Here is a 15,711-nt window from a genome sequence, read left to right as displayed (position 1 = left end):
CCATTGAACAGAAACCGCTGGAATTTGAACATGGAGGCAGCCTTGGCATTCCAGATGCAGCACCGGTCGATGATGCGCATCTTCATTTCCGAGCACAGGTGGAAAGACGGCGTGCCAACAGAGGAGGAGGCGATCATGATGCTCAACCAGGGTGACGACAGCGCGATACCCGTGCCGGCAGTCTTCATGTTTGTACCAGGAATGCCAGTCGTTGTCAACCATAATACGTATCAGGGGTTGAAGGTGACGAATGGAGGTGGTTATACGGCCGTGGAAGTCATCCTTGACAAGGCCTATCCGGGGCATCGGGTCGCAGCCGACATGACAATCCACTTCGGGCCACCGGCGGGCTTAATCCTGGAGTCGGAAACAACCCGCGAGTTCCACTTTGTCGGGATGCCGCCCGGCACCGTGCTGCTGACGCCCATGAGCGTCAGTATTCAGTGTCAGCGAAAGCGGCCGTGGCAGCAGAAGGACGTCAGCCGGAAAGGCTTGCCATGCGCAGCAGCATTTGCGTGTACCGACTACAAGGTGCAGGGCGGAACGTTTGATCGAGTGGCGCTGGAGTTGCGTGGCACAAGAACGACCAGCATCGGTGGATACACCATCCCTTCGCAATGCCACCCGTACAGCCTGTACGTGCAGCTCTCACGCTGCCGGACACTAGACGGCATCGTGCTCGTGTCAAAGGTGCGGGACAGAGACCTCGTTGGAAACCTGGTTCCCGAAGAGATGACCGCCGCACAGGACAGGTTGGAGGAACTGAGCCAGAAGACAGTCGAGGACGCGCTGCGCTGGCTGGAACGCTGAGACTGAGGAGATGAGATGGCAGCGGCAACGAGGGGAAAGGAGAGAGGTAAGCAGTGACGGTGAGGAAAGGCGGTGGACGAGGTGAAATCAGAGGCACGGACCAATAAGACGAAACGTTCTCCTGGAGGGCAGGCTAGGACGAAAGAAGGCAAAATTCTCTGGGCCAATCGTTCCCGGGGGTGGGCTACACAGGGGAAGGCAACAGGGGAAGGCAACCCGGTCGCGGGTTGCGCACAAAGCCTTGAGGAACGAAGAAGGCAAGTTGTGAATTCGAGATGAGGGTTGGATGGATTGAAGTCACACGTGGGCAGTGGAAAGTTCAGCAAAGAGAGCTCGGTGGCCCTGCATGACTGGCATGAGACGTAAGACATTTGGTGCAAATTTGGCTGGGGGATCCTGGCACGTCGACCAGCAGCAGAGCAAATGGAGTGCAGCTACGTGTAGGGGGAAAAAGCAACGAGCAGCCACGATACCAGATAAAAAGTGCGGGAAGGAGGCAACTGTCGCCAGCATGCGTTTTCTGTCCACAGAAGCATTAACCCATCCCGCAAAGTCATGGCGGTTGTACCTATCCGGTTCGAATTCTACTGCAACGGCGGCGAGAAAACATTACGCTTCGTGCATGACATCCCGCAGGAGCTTGTCCGCCAAAGCCAACTGAGCGGAGAAGGGAGCGCTTACTATGGTCGATTTCTGAATACGATAGCGCCCATCCTGAAGGTACGGGCTCAGGATTGCCGAGATGCATCGGGCGCATGGTGCGAAAACTGTGGATCGAGAGCAACAAATGTTATACAACACGCCATGTCCTGGCTGCATCGAGTCCACGACCCGGCCATCGGAGTCTACGTCTGTGCGGTGTGCGAGAAGGAAACGTGCGACATAGGGATACGACAAGAACTAGCGGATATCATGGGAGAAATCAAGCGAGATGCCAAAGACGAATCTGATCTCTGCCGGGAAGTTCTTTTCTGTAGAATATGTGGCAGAACGACGGGCGTAAAGAAGTGCGGAGGATGTTCGGCAGTGGGCTATTGTGGCAAGGACCACCAAAGGATGGATTGGAAGATTCATAAAAAAGCCTGCAAGCCGTTTAGGCCATAGTCAGGCAGTGGAAAATTGGCACAATGACGCGCCACGACGAAGCCATGTTCTGAAAGAAGGATGATATATTCCAATGCACTTGGCTCATATCTAACAAAGGTGTGTTTGTTATACGTCGTTTTGGTTCGGTCTGCAAAACGTTTCATGGGATTTCTTGGGGGTTGGCGATTTCGCTGAGGCCTTGCGATGGCGGATGCTGACGCCTCGGGGAATCCATGGTCAGTAGCACCGTTGCCGTCGAGGGTCCCGGCAGCCGAAGCGCCGTCATCGTCCTGGCGAGGGTTTCGGCATTGAGTCCCTTGTGATGGTCGTCTGGATAGGCGAATTTGCTTGGCGCAGCGGCAGGCTGAACAAAGGCTACCATGAACATATCTTTTCGGACATACTTCTGGATTTCCAAGGGTCTCCGTCCGAGGGCGAGGGCGACCCTATTCTGATCCGGTCCGAATGGCACCCATTGTATGAAACGGGCGCGCAGTGACTCTGTTGGGAGGCATGGTGCGGCTAGTAGTCTACGTCTTTAAGGGTAGGCGGTACAGAATGAAGCGCAGAGGTAGAAGGTGAGAGCGCAGCGGCGAGATCCTTTGCACAGTTCGATAAAATGGCGGTGGAGGATTTGGGGAAATGTCTCGCCAGGGAGGTGCATGCAGCATGTGTGTCTGATCTTTGCAATTGGCGGCTGCGGGCGTCGTGGCAGACCGTGGGCAGAAAGAAGAAATTTGGACAGTCTCGTATGTCAGGAGGTCACTGACGCTTGCCAATGGCAATTGTCGTCTCGTAATGGAAAAAGGACCAAGACGAACGTTGCTTTTGCCGTATGGAGGGTCGGCACTGAGACATATCTTCAACAGTGGATGATCCGGGGTTTGTTGGAGAAGCAGCGGATCTCTCAGGCACGCTCAGGGTATGAGAAGAAGTGTAGATAAAGGAATGCGGTTGGGATGGCGCTGGTTGGGGGTGCCTCCTGTCCATATTCTTGAGTAGCCCAGGAAGTCCCGGGAATAAGTCCCATCCCTGGACCATGGATGATGCCAGCAGGACGTTGCTGCCGAAGGTGGCAAGTGGTGCGCCAGAGAACGAGAGCCTGACGGCAGCAGACCCGGCAGAGGCAACACGGGGGCCTCTCTCTGCATCGTGGCGACTGAGGGAAGTACCGAAGAGAACGCGCAAAGCGCGGAGAACCCAAGCAGCGTCGGCGCCACCATGCGAACCGGTAGGAACTGTGGCAGATCCGTTCCGACGCGTCAGACCGAACGGGCCAGTGGTAGGCAGCCTGCAATTGCAAACGATATCGTTTCATGACGAAGCAGAGGCCGTGAAAGGTGCCGTCCACAGGGCCGCGGGGGCGACAGACGGAGCGGAGGGAGGCAGTGGCCTTCAGACGGCCCTGCCAGGCGCCGAGGGCGGCTCGGCATTATCGAGCGCAATAGCGGGCGAGGATGGGTCAACCGGTGCTGCGAGCACGTTTCGACGCATTGAACCGAAGGCTGCAGCGCAGGGGATACTTTTCCAAGACGAAACGGCGGCATTGAAGCAGTCGTACGGGGTGGCGCAGTGGAACACAGCCTTTCAGGAGGAAACAAGGGCTGTGGCGGATGCCTATGGCCAAGCGCAATTGCCACCGCCGGCGCCAGCCGGTGTTTGGTCGCGATTCAGACTTACACAGACGCGTTTGCCGTTCAAGTCCACGAAAGCGGCACCAGACACGGGGCCGGGCCACATCCCAGGCCGGCTCCACGCGGCAGGCCGAAGACACGGACGGACTCCCGGGCGCAGCGACGGGAGCAGTTTCATAGCATTCGGCCGATTCAACCAAAAGAGAGGCCGCCCGAGGAGAATGGAGCCCCCGACGGTGTTGGGGTTGGGATCGGACGGGGTGTTCAATCGCAGACGTTGCCAAGTCAAAGGACGCAGTCAATACTTCGGCAGAGGGGCCGTGAGGAAGGGGTGGAATTGCAGGCGTCGCGAGCATCGCAGGGGCATAATATTGGCATTCGCGGCCCCGAACGACCGACTAACGATGATGCGTTGGCTTTACTCATGACAGGCGCTGCACCGACTAGCCGAAAACGGGTTCGAAGACCCGATCGGAACGGGCCGGTGGCCAAGCGAGTGCGAACCGGCCTTCAAAGATTGAGGACGGCAGTCGAGCAGGAGAACGACCTTAAGGAAGTATTGAAGGCCCTGGATGATGAGTTCGCCCTGAGGAAAGGAATGTCAGACGAGCAGAAGTGGTGCGCCCCTATCCCGCACGAGACGAAGGTGTCTACGGTTCGAGCCTTCTACAAAGCGTTTCACGACACACGGACTCTGCCGATACGGACCTGGTTGATATGTTACCGGAAAGGGTCCGACAAAGAGTTATGGAAGCTCCGCTGGGACGAATGGCTGCAGAGCTGCGCGCCAAAGGGTGATACGTCTCCGTTTGGCTGCCGCTACTGTTTTCCCGAGGGGATGCCTGTTCCCGCTTGCGTGGAGTGCGTGCGATGCTTGGGTCGGGGCGTGCTGTCGCCGGCGGCACAGCTCCACATGCGCCTTGGCTGTGAACACATGTTCCCGAAAGAGCTCAAGGGGTTGACGCCAATGGAGCAGAAGCTGATCGGGCTGAACTCGTGCTACGGGTTCATTGCCACGTACAGCATCCCGGGCGGAAAGAAACAGACCGCGCGGTACCCTAGGCATGTGAAGGGTCACATCACAGTGTTCCCCAATAACGTGCAAGAGCTGGCAACGAAGGTCCTGCCGCATCCGCTTCTACAAGCCATGGAAGAGATACACGTTTCATGGCACGGCCCGGAGAAGCCTGCGCCAAAGGACCTGTCAGGACTCTTGTCGGTGAGACGGAGCGTGGTGGAGAGGGCTCTTGTGTGGCTGAGAGAGAACAACCCCCACTACGCGGGGATTGTAATCGACACAAGGGAGATGGACAGCTGGGACAACTTTGCGGATGGCGTACCAAGTTCGGTATATGATCGGATGGAGCACAACGAACCGTCGTTATGGGAGAGGACGCGGACTGCGCATGTTGTGCCTCCCACTGAGCGAGCGATGGACGACGAAGAGTCGCAGGACATTGAGGAGATGTTTGATATGCTGAACCAAGCGCAGGAGCCTGCCAGGCATCGCAACGGACGTGACGAGGCACACGATGCCGAGGATAGGGACGCGGATGGCGACGCCGGACTCGAATCAACTGCAGGTACGGTCAATGAGGTGACATCATCGGCGATGTTCGCCCTTGACCGTGCACCGAATGTTGCTGAGATTGACAAGTTACATTTTGCATTCAACGCGACGCAGGCCCCTGCGCGCGACGGGTTCGCGGGAGCAAGGGCATCAATAGGGTCCACGTCGAGGGGCCAGGGGAGCGACGGCGACCAGACCGAACCTTACATTCACATTAGGCGCGGTGACGAATTTGCGGACTCGTTCGATGCGTCCTTCTTTGCAAAGGCATTTCCGGCGCTGCTACCGTTCGGCTTCGGTGGCCCTCGGTTGGCGGAAGAGGCCACGTTGGAGTCGATACGCGGCATAGGTACGAGGCGGGAGGCCGACGGCGCCGTGGCTGACCTGATATTATCTCGCAACATGAGTCTCCGGCGATGGGCCGCGGTTGTGCTGCGACGCCACGGTGGACGATTTGCTACACACCACATCTTCTCATTCCTCGTCTTCAACATGGGAGTGCGGTCAAGGAACCGGCGCATTAGCATGTTGAGCGTGGCAAAGAAGAACTTCTGCAAAGTGGAGCGCATTGTACGGTCGCTAAATGCGGACAGGCTGGTCGCCGCGAAGACGGAGCTCGAGAACACGGGCAAGACGACAGACGGCGACGTGAAGGAGCTCTTAAAAAGCCTCTCTCTGTATGGGTATCGGCAGCCAATGTCTCGGGAGGCGCGCATGAGCATGCGCCACAAGATCCTGGCGCTGATAATTCGGTATGGGGTGCCGGCCATCTGGTTCACCGTCAACCCGAACGACATCACGAACCCGGTCAAGCTCCGCTTGGCGGCATACCGGACACGAGATCCTGACGCGGCGGAGGCATTCCTGCGAGGCCTTGATATGTCATTCAAACGATTGCAGCTGTCTATTTCAGATCCAATGAGCTCGGCGATGTTCTTCCATCGGGAGATGACGCTATTCTTTGAGCATTACGTTAGAGTCGGCGAAGAATCCGTCTTTGGGCGTATTTCCCAGTACTACGGTGCCGTCGAAACGAACGAACGAGGCGCGCTTCACGTGCACGGCCTACTCTGGCTGCATGGGAACCTGAATTTGAGTTCGATGCTCGCTGGAGCCGATGCGGAGGATGCAGAAGCGTACCGGCAGCGTATCGTGCGCTACGTTGACAGTGTATTCAGCGAGGTGATTCCCTGGAAATGTCGGCCGACCGGTCGCGTACTTGCCACCGACTAAATGTTGGATGCTAATATGCTGAAGCAGGAGCTGGACCAAACATCTTGCTCCGCAATTCAAGCGGAGCGCTCGGTGACGGCGGATATCTCACCACTCCTAGAAAACGCGGCCGAGTTCGCGGCTCGTTTCGAGGAGGAAGCAAACTTCTGTGCGGGTTCAACACAAGTTCACACACACAGTCCAACCTGCGTCAAGTACTCAATTGGCAAGGAGAAACGAGGCGGTGACCTGTGCCGATTCAAGGCGCCTTGGAAGCTGGTCGAAAAGACCGCGCTGACAGCAGACGGGGTGCTGGAAATTCGGCGAACACACCCAATGGTGAATCGCTGGAACGAGGCCATGGCTGTAGGCCTGCGGCATAATCACGACATTTCCTTCATAGCCACACAACGCAAGACGATGGCCCTTGTGTACTACGTTACCAATTACGCGACAAAGGCGGAAGATCCGATGTGGAAGCGGGTGGCTGCAGCGGCGGACTTGCTGTCGGTTGCCCGTGTGGCTGACGTGTCGGCGGCGGTCGGAGACGCCGCCGAGGGGGGAGTCGCCATTGGCAGTAGTGCGGGTGGCGGCGGCGAGGGCGCTGGGAATAAAACACGGCAGTTCCTAATGAAGGTCGCTAACCGCGTCTTCACGGAGAGGACGTTGTCCCAGGTCGAGGTTGTCGCCGACCTCCTCGGCTATCCAGTAGAGTACACGAACAGCAGTGGCTGGGCATATCTGAACGTATCCGTCCTGTATTGGCACATCTTCAGGCGCTGGCGCCATCTTCGGCAAGAAAGTGGTGCGGCAGATACCGAGGACTTAGTGGACGAGTCCGTCGTTGTGGAGGAGGCCGGTCAGAGGATCGGCCTCATCGAGGCCTATGCCCATCGCGGGGACGTCCTGCGGGGTCTTTGCTTGTATGATTACGCCTCGCTGGTCAAGCTTCAACGGGCCGCCAAAGACGGCCGCTCCGGGGCTTGGGGAGAGGTACCCTTTGGCGCTGGTTGGGCGGACGGGAAGGAGTGGGTGCAGCGGTTGAGACGACCAGGGAAGCACGCCACGGTCTGCTTAGACGGATACCTGAGCAAGGACTTCGGACATGTCGACGACGAGTCATGCCATCACAGGTGAGCACTCCCGGGCAAAGAACAGCCGTCGGCAAAGGAAGGCCGGGCACATTACTGACCAGCAAATCTGGATAGAGCCGCCGTCCAGCACCTCGCTTTGTTCGTGCCATGGGAGAGCTTTGTCGCCAAGGAAGAGTTTTCCATCAACGACATCTGGGTGCAGGCGCGTCGGTCGTTAAGCCCGAGAATCTCATGTCTCGTCGACAATGTGCAGCTGCTTCGGCGGTCAGCAGAGGATGCGAGGCGTGACGCGAAGCAATGGGCGGCCACAGCCGGAGATACTGGCGGCGGCCTTAGCTCCATCGAGGCGGAGGGACTCGGCAAGGACGACGAGGAAACGGCCACTGCATTCGAAGCGAACGACGTCGGTATCGCAACCCGCCTTATTGATGTCATTCGCAGCGCAGCAGGCGCGTGCCAAATCACGGCGGGCTCGCCAGAGCTCCGAAGCGCTGTGAGCGACCTGTCTCGCTTTCAGCAATCGGCCTTGAGTTGCGCCGCGGACCTTCGAGCAACTGAGGTCGCGGAAGGCCGGGAGACGCGCGTTGTGTCAGCGAAGTTGCGATGCTCGGGTGCCGCGGTGCCTGCGCAGGTTCAGCTGAGAGCCATCAAGTCGCAACAGACCTGCGCTTCGAGGGAGCGAGTAAGGATGATACAAGGGGTCCAGTGTAGCGCCATGGCCAGCGGCGCCGACCGCACCGCCGCGGCTCAGAGCATCCTAGCCGGCTTCGGAGAAGACGATGTTCACCTGACGCAGTCCGATGCTGGAGGGTCTGCACTACAGGCACACGCCAGCATGAGCGTCCTTCTCGGCCCGTCAACATCGTTTGTCCATGCCGGCAGAGCCATCGCAGCACGATTGACGTTGAACAAGAAGCAGTCGATCGCGTTCCTTATCCTGTGCCGGCAAATGGACCTGCTGCGACGGACTGACGCAGGCGACGTCGCCCAATTATGCCAGTTCGTGGGTGGCGAGGGAGGCACCGGCAAATCACGCGTCATACAGGCCTTGGTCGAGCTCTTCGCAAGTAAAGAATTATCAAGCCGCCTGCTGATCACGGCGACCTCGGGAGCGGCGGCGGCGCGAATCAACGGCATCACGATCCACTCCGCCTGTGGATTCTCCAAAGACGCTGGAGCGGCCGCTAATGCGGGCAGAGACGTTGATGGCGTGCGGCTGCCAAGGTCAGCGGAGCGCTTCGTGCATGGACAGACGCGAATGGACTGGCAGGAGAAGGACGTGCTCGTTGTCGACGAGGTGAGCATGCTAGGGGCGCGGACGCTGCACGCCGTCCACGAACAGCTTTGCCGGCTGCGCGGATGCGAGAGAGACTTCGGCGGCATCCCCATCGTCCTGTTCTGCGGAGATTTCCACCAATTCCGACCCGTTCAGGAGCGCCCTATCATACTGCCGAGCCAGGCCATACCGTGGGACGGGGGCAGCTCGTTCAGCGTCGAGCAGCGCTACCAGCACGACAAGGCCCACGCGCTGTGGAGGCGATTCACAACGGTCGTGATGCTGGACGAGCAGATGCGCGCGGCCGGGGACCCGGTCCTGCAGCGGTTGCTGAAGCGGATTCGGCAGGGCGTCCAGGATCGCACGGACCTGGAACTCCTCAACTCATGGTGCTATCGCGAAGGCAGGCGGATACCGTGGGAGACAGGCATCACGGTGGTGACGCCGCTGAACAGGAACCGATGGAACCTGAACATGGAGGCCAGCGTAGCGTTCCAAGTTCAGAAGCAGTCGCCGATGCGCATCTTCATCTCAGAGCACAAGTGGAAGGACGGAGTGCCGACGGAGGAGGAGGCCATCATGATTCTCAACCAGGGCGACGATAGCGCCATTCCCGTGCCGGCGGTCTTCATGTTCGTCGCGGGAATGCCCGTCGTCGTAAACCAGAACACGCACCAGGGGCTGAGGCTCGTCAACGGAGCCAGCTACACGGCTGCGGAGGTGGTCGTCGACAAGGCGCATCCGGCCCACCGGGTCTCGGCCGGCTTGATGATCCACTTCGGACCACCCGCGGGAATCATTCTGGAGTCGGAGACGACGAAGGACTTCCATTTCGTCGGGATGCCGCCGGGAACGATCCTTCTGACACCGATGAGCGTGAAGATCACTTGCCAGCGGAAGCGGCCATGGCAGCAGAAGGACGTGAGCCGCAGGGGCCTGCCGTGCGCGGCGGCGTTCGCGTGCACCGACTACAAGGTCCAGGGCGGCACGCTGGAGCGGGTGGCGCTGGAGTTGCGCGGGACTCGGACGACGAACCTCGGTGGTCGCACGGTCGCGTCGCAATGCGACCCGTACAGCCTGTACGTGCAGCTGTCGCGCTGCCCGACGCTGGACGGGATCATGCTCGTGTCGAGGGCGAGGGAGAGGGACCTCGTCGGAAACCGGGTGCCGGAGGAGATGAGCGCCGCGCAGGGGAGGCTCGAGGAGCTCAGCGCGAAGACGGTGGAAGAGGCGCTGAGCTGGCTGGGCGGCTCAGGCCAATGAGGGCGGCGCCTTCGGCAGGCCAACCGGGAGGCGCGGGGGCCCGGAGGGCTGGGCCGGGGGACCAAGGACGGGCGGCCCTGGGCCAGAAGCGGGCAAGGCGGGGAGCAACGGGGACCAACAGGAGAGGCGGGAAGCGAGGGGGGGAAGAGGGAGGTGCCGGGGGTGGGGCATAATCCTTTCGTCTCTACGTTCCTCAAGGCAATCCTTTCGTCTCTACGTTCCTCAAGGCAAACGGGGCAGAATCCTTTCGTCTCTTCGTTCCTCAAGGCATTAATGTTGTGTGCGCGTTCATAATTCCCGTCGCGGATCTTACAACCACTCTAACACCAGCAAGTACCAATTTAAGCCTCATTTTTGACGATCAACAACAGAGTCATGCTTCTCGCCAGTCATGAGCAGGTACCGAAGCCTATATCTACCACAACTGTCAGCCTCAATGTTGGCTTGAGCAGCAGCGTCGGATATCCCTGCGCGACCATGATGGATTGGTATCTTGGCTCCGACAGTGCATCTTAAGAGCAACAGACCGTCTTTTGTGTTGGTCTCACGGTGTTACCGCAGTCAAGTTACCCAAATGTAAGTGTCGACTCTGCCATTATACTGTGTGCTCCTGGCTAGATTTCCGGTCTTCGGAATAAGGTTAATTGATGTTGAATCAACAAATTGTCATAGCCATAACGAGCTGAGAGTATTGTCTAATAGAGAGACGGTAGATAGACTGTATTTAAGTGGTCTCCACAGCCCTTACACATCGCCGGTGGTGACGACGCTCTTTCGTGCATGTGCTTGGGGGCACTCTTATGTAGAAAAATACGTCCTCGCCAGTGTCGGCCACATCTCCACCTCTTCCGATCATTCCCAGCATCCTTGGCACGGTGCAGAGGTCTTTTGTTTGTTCGCTGGCCAACGTGGGCGACTTGATGTATTTTCAGCCTGGTATTGTAGATTCCGGTTTTGCATGTAGTCCTGTCGAACATTCGGGCCTCGCATTTCTCGAAATGGGAGGTCGATGCTCATTTGAAGTTCTTCAACTTCGTCGTCAGTATCACTCTCAAAATAGCTGGCGGACATCTTGTTCGATCTCTCTCCATCCGCTGACAATCTTGTTACCTCCGAACTGGCACGAATGAGTGATGCTTCGTAGGAGTGGCCATTCTCACGCGCAAAATTCCTCCTATGATGTTGTATCGAAGTAGAATCTTTACCGTTCCGGAATCGACAACATGCCGTGGCATGCTTGACTGCACAGTCGTGGCGGATGGGGGGCTGTTGACGTTCTAAGTTTGCCGGAGGTGTATGAGCCACCTGAATCGCGAAACGATGATACTCTTCTGCAGCCATGATGTCGCTGAATTTGCCATGTTTGGAGTTCCATGAACCTCCCATCTCCACTTTGTCGCAAGTGAGCGTGACGAGACTATACTCGTCAAGATGTGACTCATTCCCATTGGCCCTGGCTAGCTTGGTGCTGAAGAAATGTGGCACAGTGATGCTTGAGAGCGAAGACAACCGCCCACATGAGCCATGTCGGCCCCACGTCTTGTCGCTGGTCTTCTCCAGTTGTCTTACTGATTTATACCCCGTCTGCCAGTCAAAGATACTGTCGCCTGATTTATCTGATTCGACCGTTTTGGGTGGAACAAGAGTTATCGGCATCACATCGACATCGTAGCCCGTGAGTTGCTGGATCTTGTGAGAAGGGAGGCGATAATGTGGAACAGAATTGCCAGCGTTGTTGGAGTATTGAGGCCGGAGCGCTGATCGAGCTGGAATTGGTGGTGGTGTTTGCGGTTCGTTTTCGAAGGCGTCCCCTGTATGTCGGAGGGGCGGTCGTGGCGGCTCGATTGTGCCGGTTGGTCTGGTCGATAAAAAAAGTCCCACTTGCCTCGCCTGTGAGATTGGTGGGGGGGCTGGCGGAAGGGGCTTTCTTGCGTATTGAACGACTTGCGCCGGGTGTGGCGCGTTGCATCTTGTTTCGGTAGCCAGGAAAGCGGCTGAAGGCGGCCGCTGCGGCCGGTGTGCCATGAATCTACTCTGCGAACTTATCGCGAATCACAGCGGTCAAATAGAGCGTCGGAGCACGGCGACACGGTGTGTACAGCCGCGCATCTGCCATCGAGCCTCGAGGAACTATTGAGATTACTTATTAATGAGGCGGCGAAAATCTCTAGAGCATTACACGGGTAGGGTCAATGGGGCGTTAGAGATGGGAGAGTGGAAAATCCCCGAAACGCTACTTATGCATGACTCACGCAAAAGGTTCACCCTTGTTCTCCAGTCATTTACGGCAGCTGCCATGTCGTTGCGATTCAAGGCGAGCAAGGTGCGGTACAGTGCAGTGCCATATAGATGTACTGTAGTCTCGGGGTATTTCGGGCTTCCGCTTCAGATGGTTCTTCACGAAGCATAGAGCCAAGTAATGTTACTCCGTTGATATTCAGCCTTGCTTTCGGCCATGAGGATTACTAGTGTACAGTCGAAATATATCACATTACGGTAATTTTGGCATGGCTCTACCACGAGCGATTCAATCATGACGACGCACATCTTGACTGCTCATGCGGACGACGCAAAACACCAGAGCAGCCATTCTACTGCAGGAAGGTACCGCCACGGCTCCGGATGAGGCTGACACCCTCACCGGCCGCTGCGCTGCACCACGAAATAGACAAGGGCCTCAAAGCCTTCGTCGGGATGACGTCGGAGACTCCTTCTTCCAAAGGATCTGTCCGCGCCATTAGGCGACCAGCACCTTCTCTCTTTTTTTTTTGTTTTTGCGTTTTTGTGTTTCTTCCATTCTGGTCACGGTCGAGCGAAGGCCGTTGGCCCGCCCTCCGCTCGGCTGAGGCTCTCCACTCTGGCTGCGAGACGCAGCCGGTGAGGAAAAGCCTTCCCGGGCCCATCAGAAAGATGAGCGACGACAGCGACGCAACTTCGCATGCAACCTATATCCCGCGGACGGGTGCGAGGCTCCGAAGACAGAGCGCCTTGGGCCAATGAGATGCTAGATGGTGTTTGTTTTGAAATGAGGACGCGTTGGCGGAAACTACGGTTTGGAGCTGATGTCAATTGTAGATAGACTCATCGGCCCAGCAAGTTCTTTGCCCCGAAAGGGGTTTTAACTTAGTAGCTTCCCGGAAGTTAAATAGTATCACATCATATCATATCACCGGCCCTTCCATGAAGTAGGTTCCAACCTAGCCTGTCTCATTACTTTGCGTCATCTTGAAATGAGAACTACTATTTACCCACGCGCATATCTCTATTTGCCCACGCCGCGCACAGTATACAAGCCCATCGCCAGGCCGCCGCAGCCCAGCAGCCCGCGATGCCTTCAATTGCTGCAGCAGCCACGCAGCCCGCGATGCCTTCAATTGCCGTTAGCCCGCTGCGGTGCTGGCCTGTTAGCCTGCTGGGTTGCTGGCCTGCTAGGTTGCTGGCTTGCGACCGTGGATGTGAGCCGTGTGACTATGACTGTATGGAGCTCCGGTTTGTATGGGCGGGCGTGGGCAAATAGAGATATGCGCGTGGGTAAATAGTGGTTCTCTTTGAAATTACGCCCGCACTTACGCTTCGGCATATGCATACCCACTTGACACCAGCTCCTGTGGTATCAGGCTTAGCGGCATGCCAATAGTGAACCGTGCACAAAGCGTAGCGCATCTGGTGATTCACCACAAAGTATCAATCGTCGTTTCAGCTTCCGCTAGTCGAAGCACGTGGTCTCTGTTCGGAAACAACGGCACGGCCAGTTTCCGAGGTCTTGTCATGGGGGAGATCTCTGTAGTTCTCAGGGCAGACAATGAGCCGACTTGTACAGTGAGACTACATTCGAGCTGTGACATCTACTGGATTCACCCTACAGTGTAGATGAAATAATTTTGTGAGTGTCAGTGATTACAAGAGCGAGCATATATGCTTGCGTTCTCTCCTCTTGCCTTTCCACTTTGCGATGCTTGACACTGTTCTTGGAAAGCTAGTCCCAAGCACGCCTTGCACGAACACACCACGCTAGATCACGAAAATCGCCTTTTTATACCATTATTTACTTGCAGCACAATGCTCGAAAACGTTTAATTAAGACTATCCAGCCCTGCCAAAAGGCACCATCTCCAGGTGGAACACAGAGATAGATCTTATCGAGCTTGTCATTCATGAGGGTAGTGTTAGTCCTTACCAATGCGACTGGAACTCTTGTAACAAGGTGCATACTACTACCTGCCTGCTTAGTGTCCGCTAACCCAGTATATAGGGCTTCAATTGGGAGTCGGACCTGCGGAGACACTATCGAGCGCATATAGATGAGCGCCCCTTTGTATGTCCTCTCTCAGGATGCGAAAAGCGTTTGGTACGAAAGAGTGCTTTAAAAGTTCATCGTCGAACTCATACGGGAGAGAAGCCCCACAAGTGCCACCATGGGGACTGTGGGAAACAATTCTCGGATGTTGGTGCCTCAAAAACCTGCTGGTCTTCATTGCGGCGCTGAATGAATCGCAGCCCTCTAGTCTCGGCCGCCACCGGCGATCCCATACTGGAAAGCGCCCTTATACATGTACTCATCCCGGTTGTGAAAAAAGGTCAGCCCTAACAGAACACATGCTGCGTATACGAAGCTAATGATGCTTATCAGTTTCAGTCGAAAGTCTGCCATGGTTCAGCATCACAAAAGGTCACACAGGGGGGCGCTCTTTTTAAAGAGAAGGGTCCAACTTGAAAGGGTTCCCAGCCTTATTTGAGCAAATCTACGTGGCGAGTCAATTATCAGTATGTACGTGAAGCTCTTCGATGCTTTCATGGGCTCAATCTTGTCTGGTCCTTGTTGCGATAGAACCTTAAGCTCATTATGTAGTTATATGCGAACTCAATCTCCATGATTGTAAACAACTGGCCCATCGCTCCGGGGCAAGTTCAGATAGTCCTGCATATCGAAACGTCAGTAATTAAACGCTTTGCGAGTCCTTTGAGCAAGCAGTATGGCTTGCAAAATTATCTTACCCGGAATCCAAAGGCCACGTTTCCATCCCTAATGCATTTCTATGGCAGTGGTGATCTTCCTGCTTTCACACCGATACCTCCAGATGGTTCTATCGAGATGGCCCATGGGAGCCCAGCTAAAGACCCCAACTTGGTTTGATTTTGATGCTTATAGCACTTGGAGTCTCTTAGTAGTTTGGACTTGGCATTCCTTGAGTACTGATTTCATGATCTCGACTTTCTTGATGGCCGGAAATACCGCAGCGACGTGGGCGCAGGTGGCTGCGCAAGCCAAAGGCGCTCCACCTCCACCTCCGCCTGTAGCACAAGGAATGTCCGCCAACAAGGCCCCACAAGTGCGCGTAGTAACAGTCAAGCTCAAGGACCATGGCGTCGCTCAACGATTCCGAGAACACTCAGCAGCATGGACCAGACAACAAATAGAGAGCTCGATATACGACAACAGAGTTACCAAGTCAGTCAAAGTGGTCGCTGCGCACCAGCTCAAGAGCGGTGACATACAGATATTCGCAAGCTCCACAGCGGAGGCCACTCAGCTTAAAACATAACTCAGGGTGGGTCAAAAGTCTCGGAGAGCACGCGGAGCCCGTGGTACCAACCTACGGGGTCATTGTTCATGGTATCCCCACCAACTCCATCAACATCAAAGACCAAGATGCAACCATTCAACAGATGCTCGCAGACAACTACACAGTGATCCCGCATGCCAAGATCTCGTACATTGGGCGGCTCACTAAGGAGTCCATGCTCAAGCGCGCATCTTCGATCGTT

At 56.4% G+C, this 15,711-nt stretch overlaps 1 protein-coding gene across 1 annotated transcript; it reads left to right on the top strand.

The window, feature by feature from the left end:
- Nucleotides 1–15,251: 15,251 nt before the first annotated feature.
- On the top strand, nt 15,252–15,711 carry PLICBS_000053 (uncharacterized protein; the record flags this gene model as incomplete). The annotated part of the gene is made up of 2 exons (XM_065599488.1): nt 15,252–15,432; nt 15,494–15,711. Coding segments are annotated over 2 exons (399 nt in total), but the record flags the coding sequence as incomplete, so codon positions are not given.

This window comes from Purpureocillium lilacinum (genome assembly GCF_023168085.1).
Source record: "Purpureocillium lilacinum CBS 284.36 DNA, scaffold_1, whole genome shotgun sequence".
NCBI classification, from domain to species: Eukaryota; Fungi; Ascomycota; class Sordariomycetes; order Hypocreales; family Ophiocordycipitaceae; genus Purpureocillium; species Purpureocillium lilacinum.
This window is presented reverse-complemented; position numbering and strand designations above follow the sequence as displayed.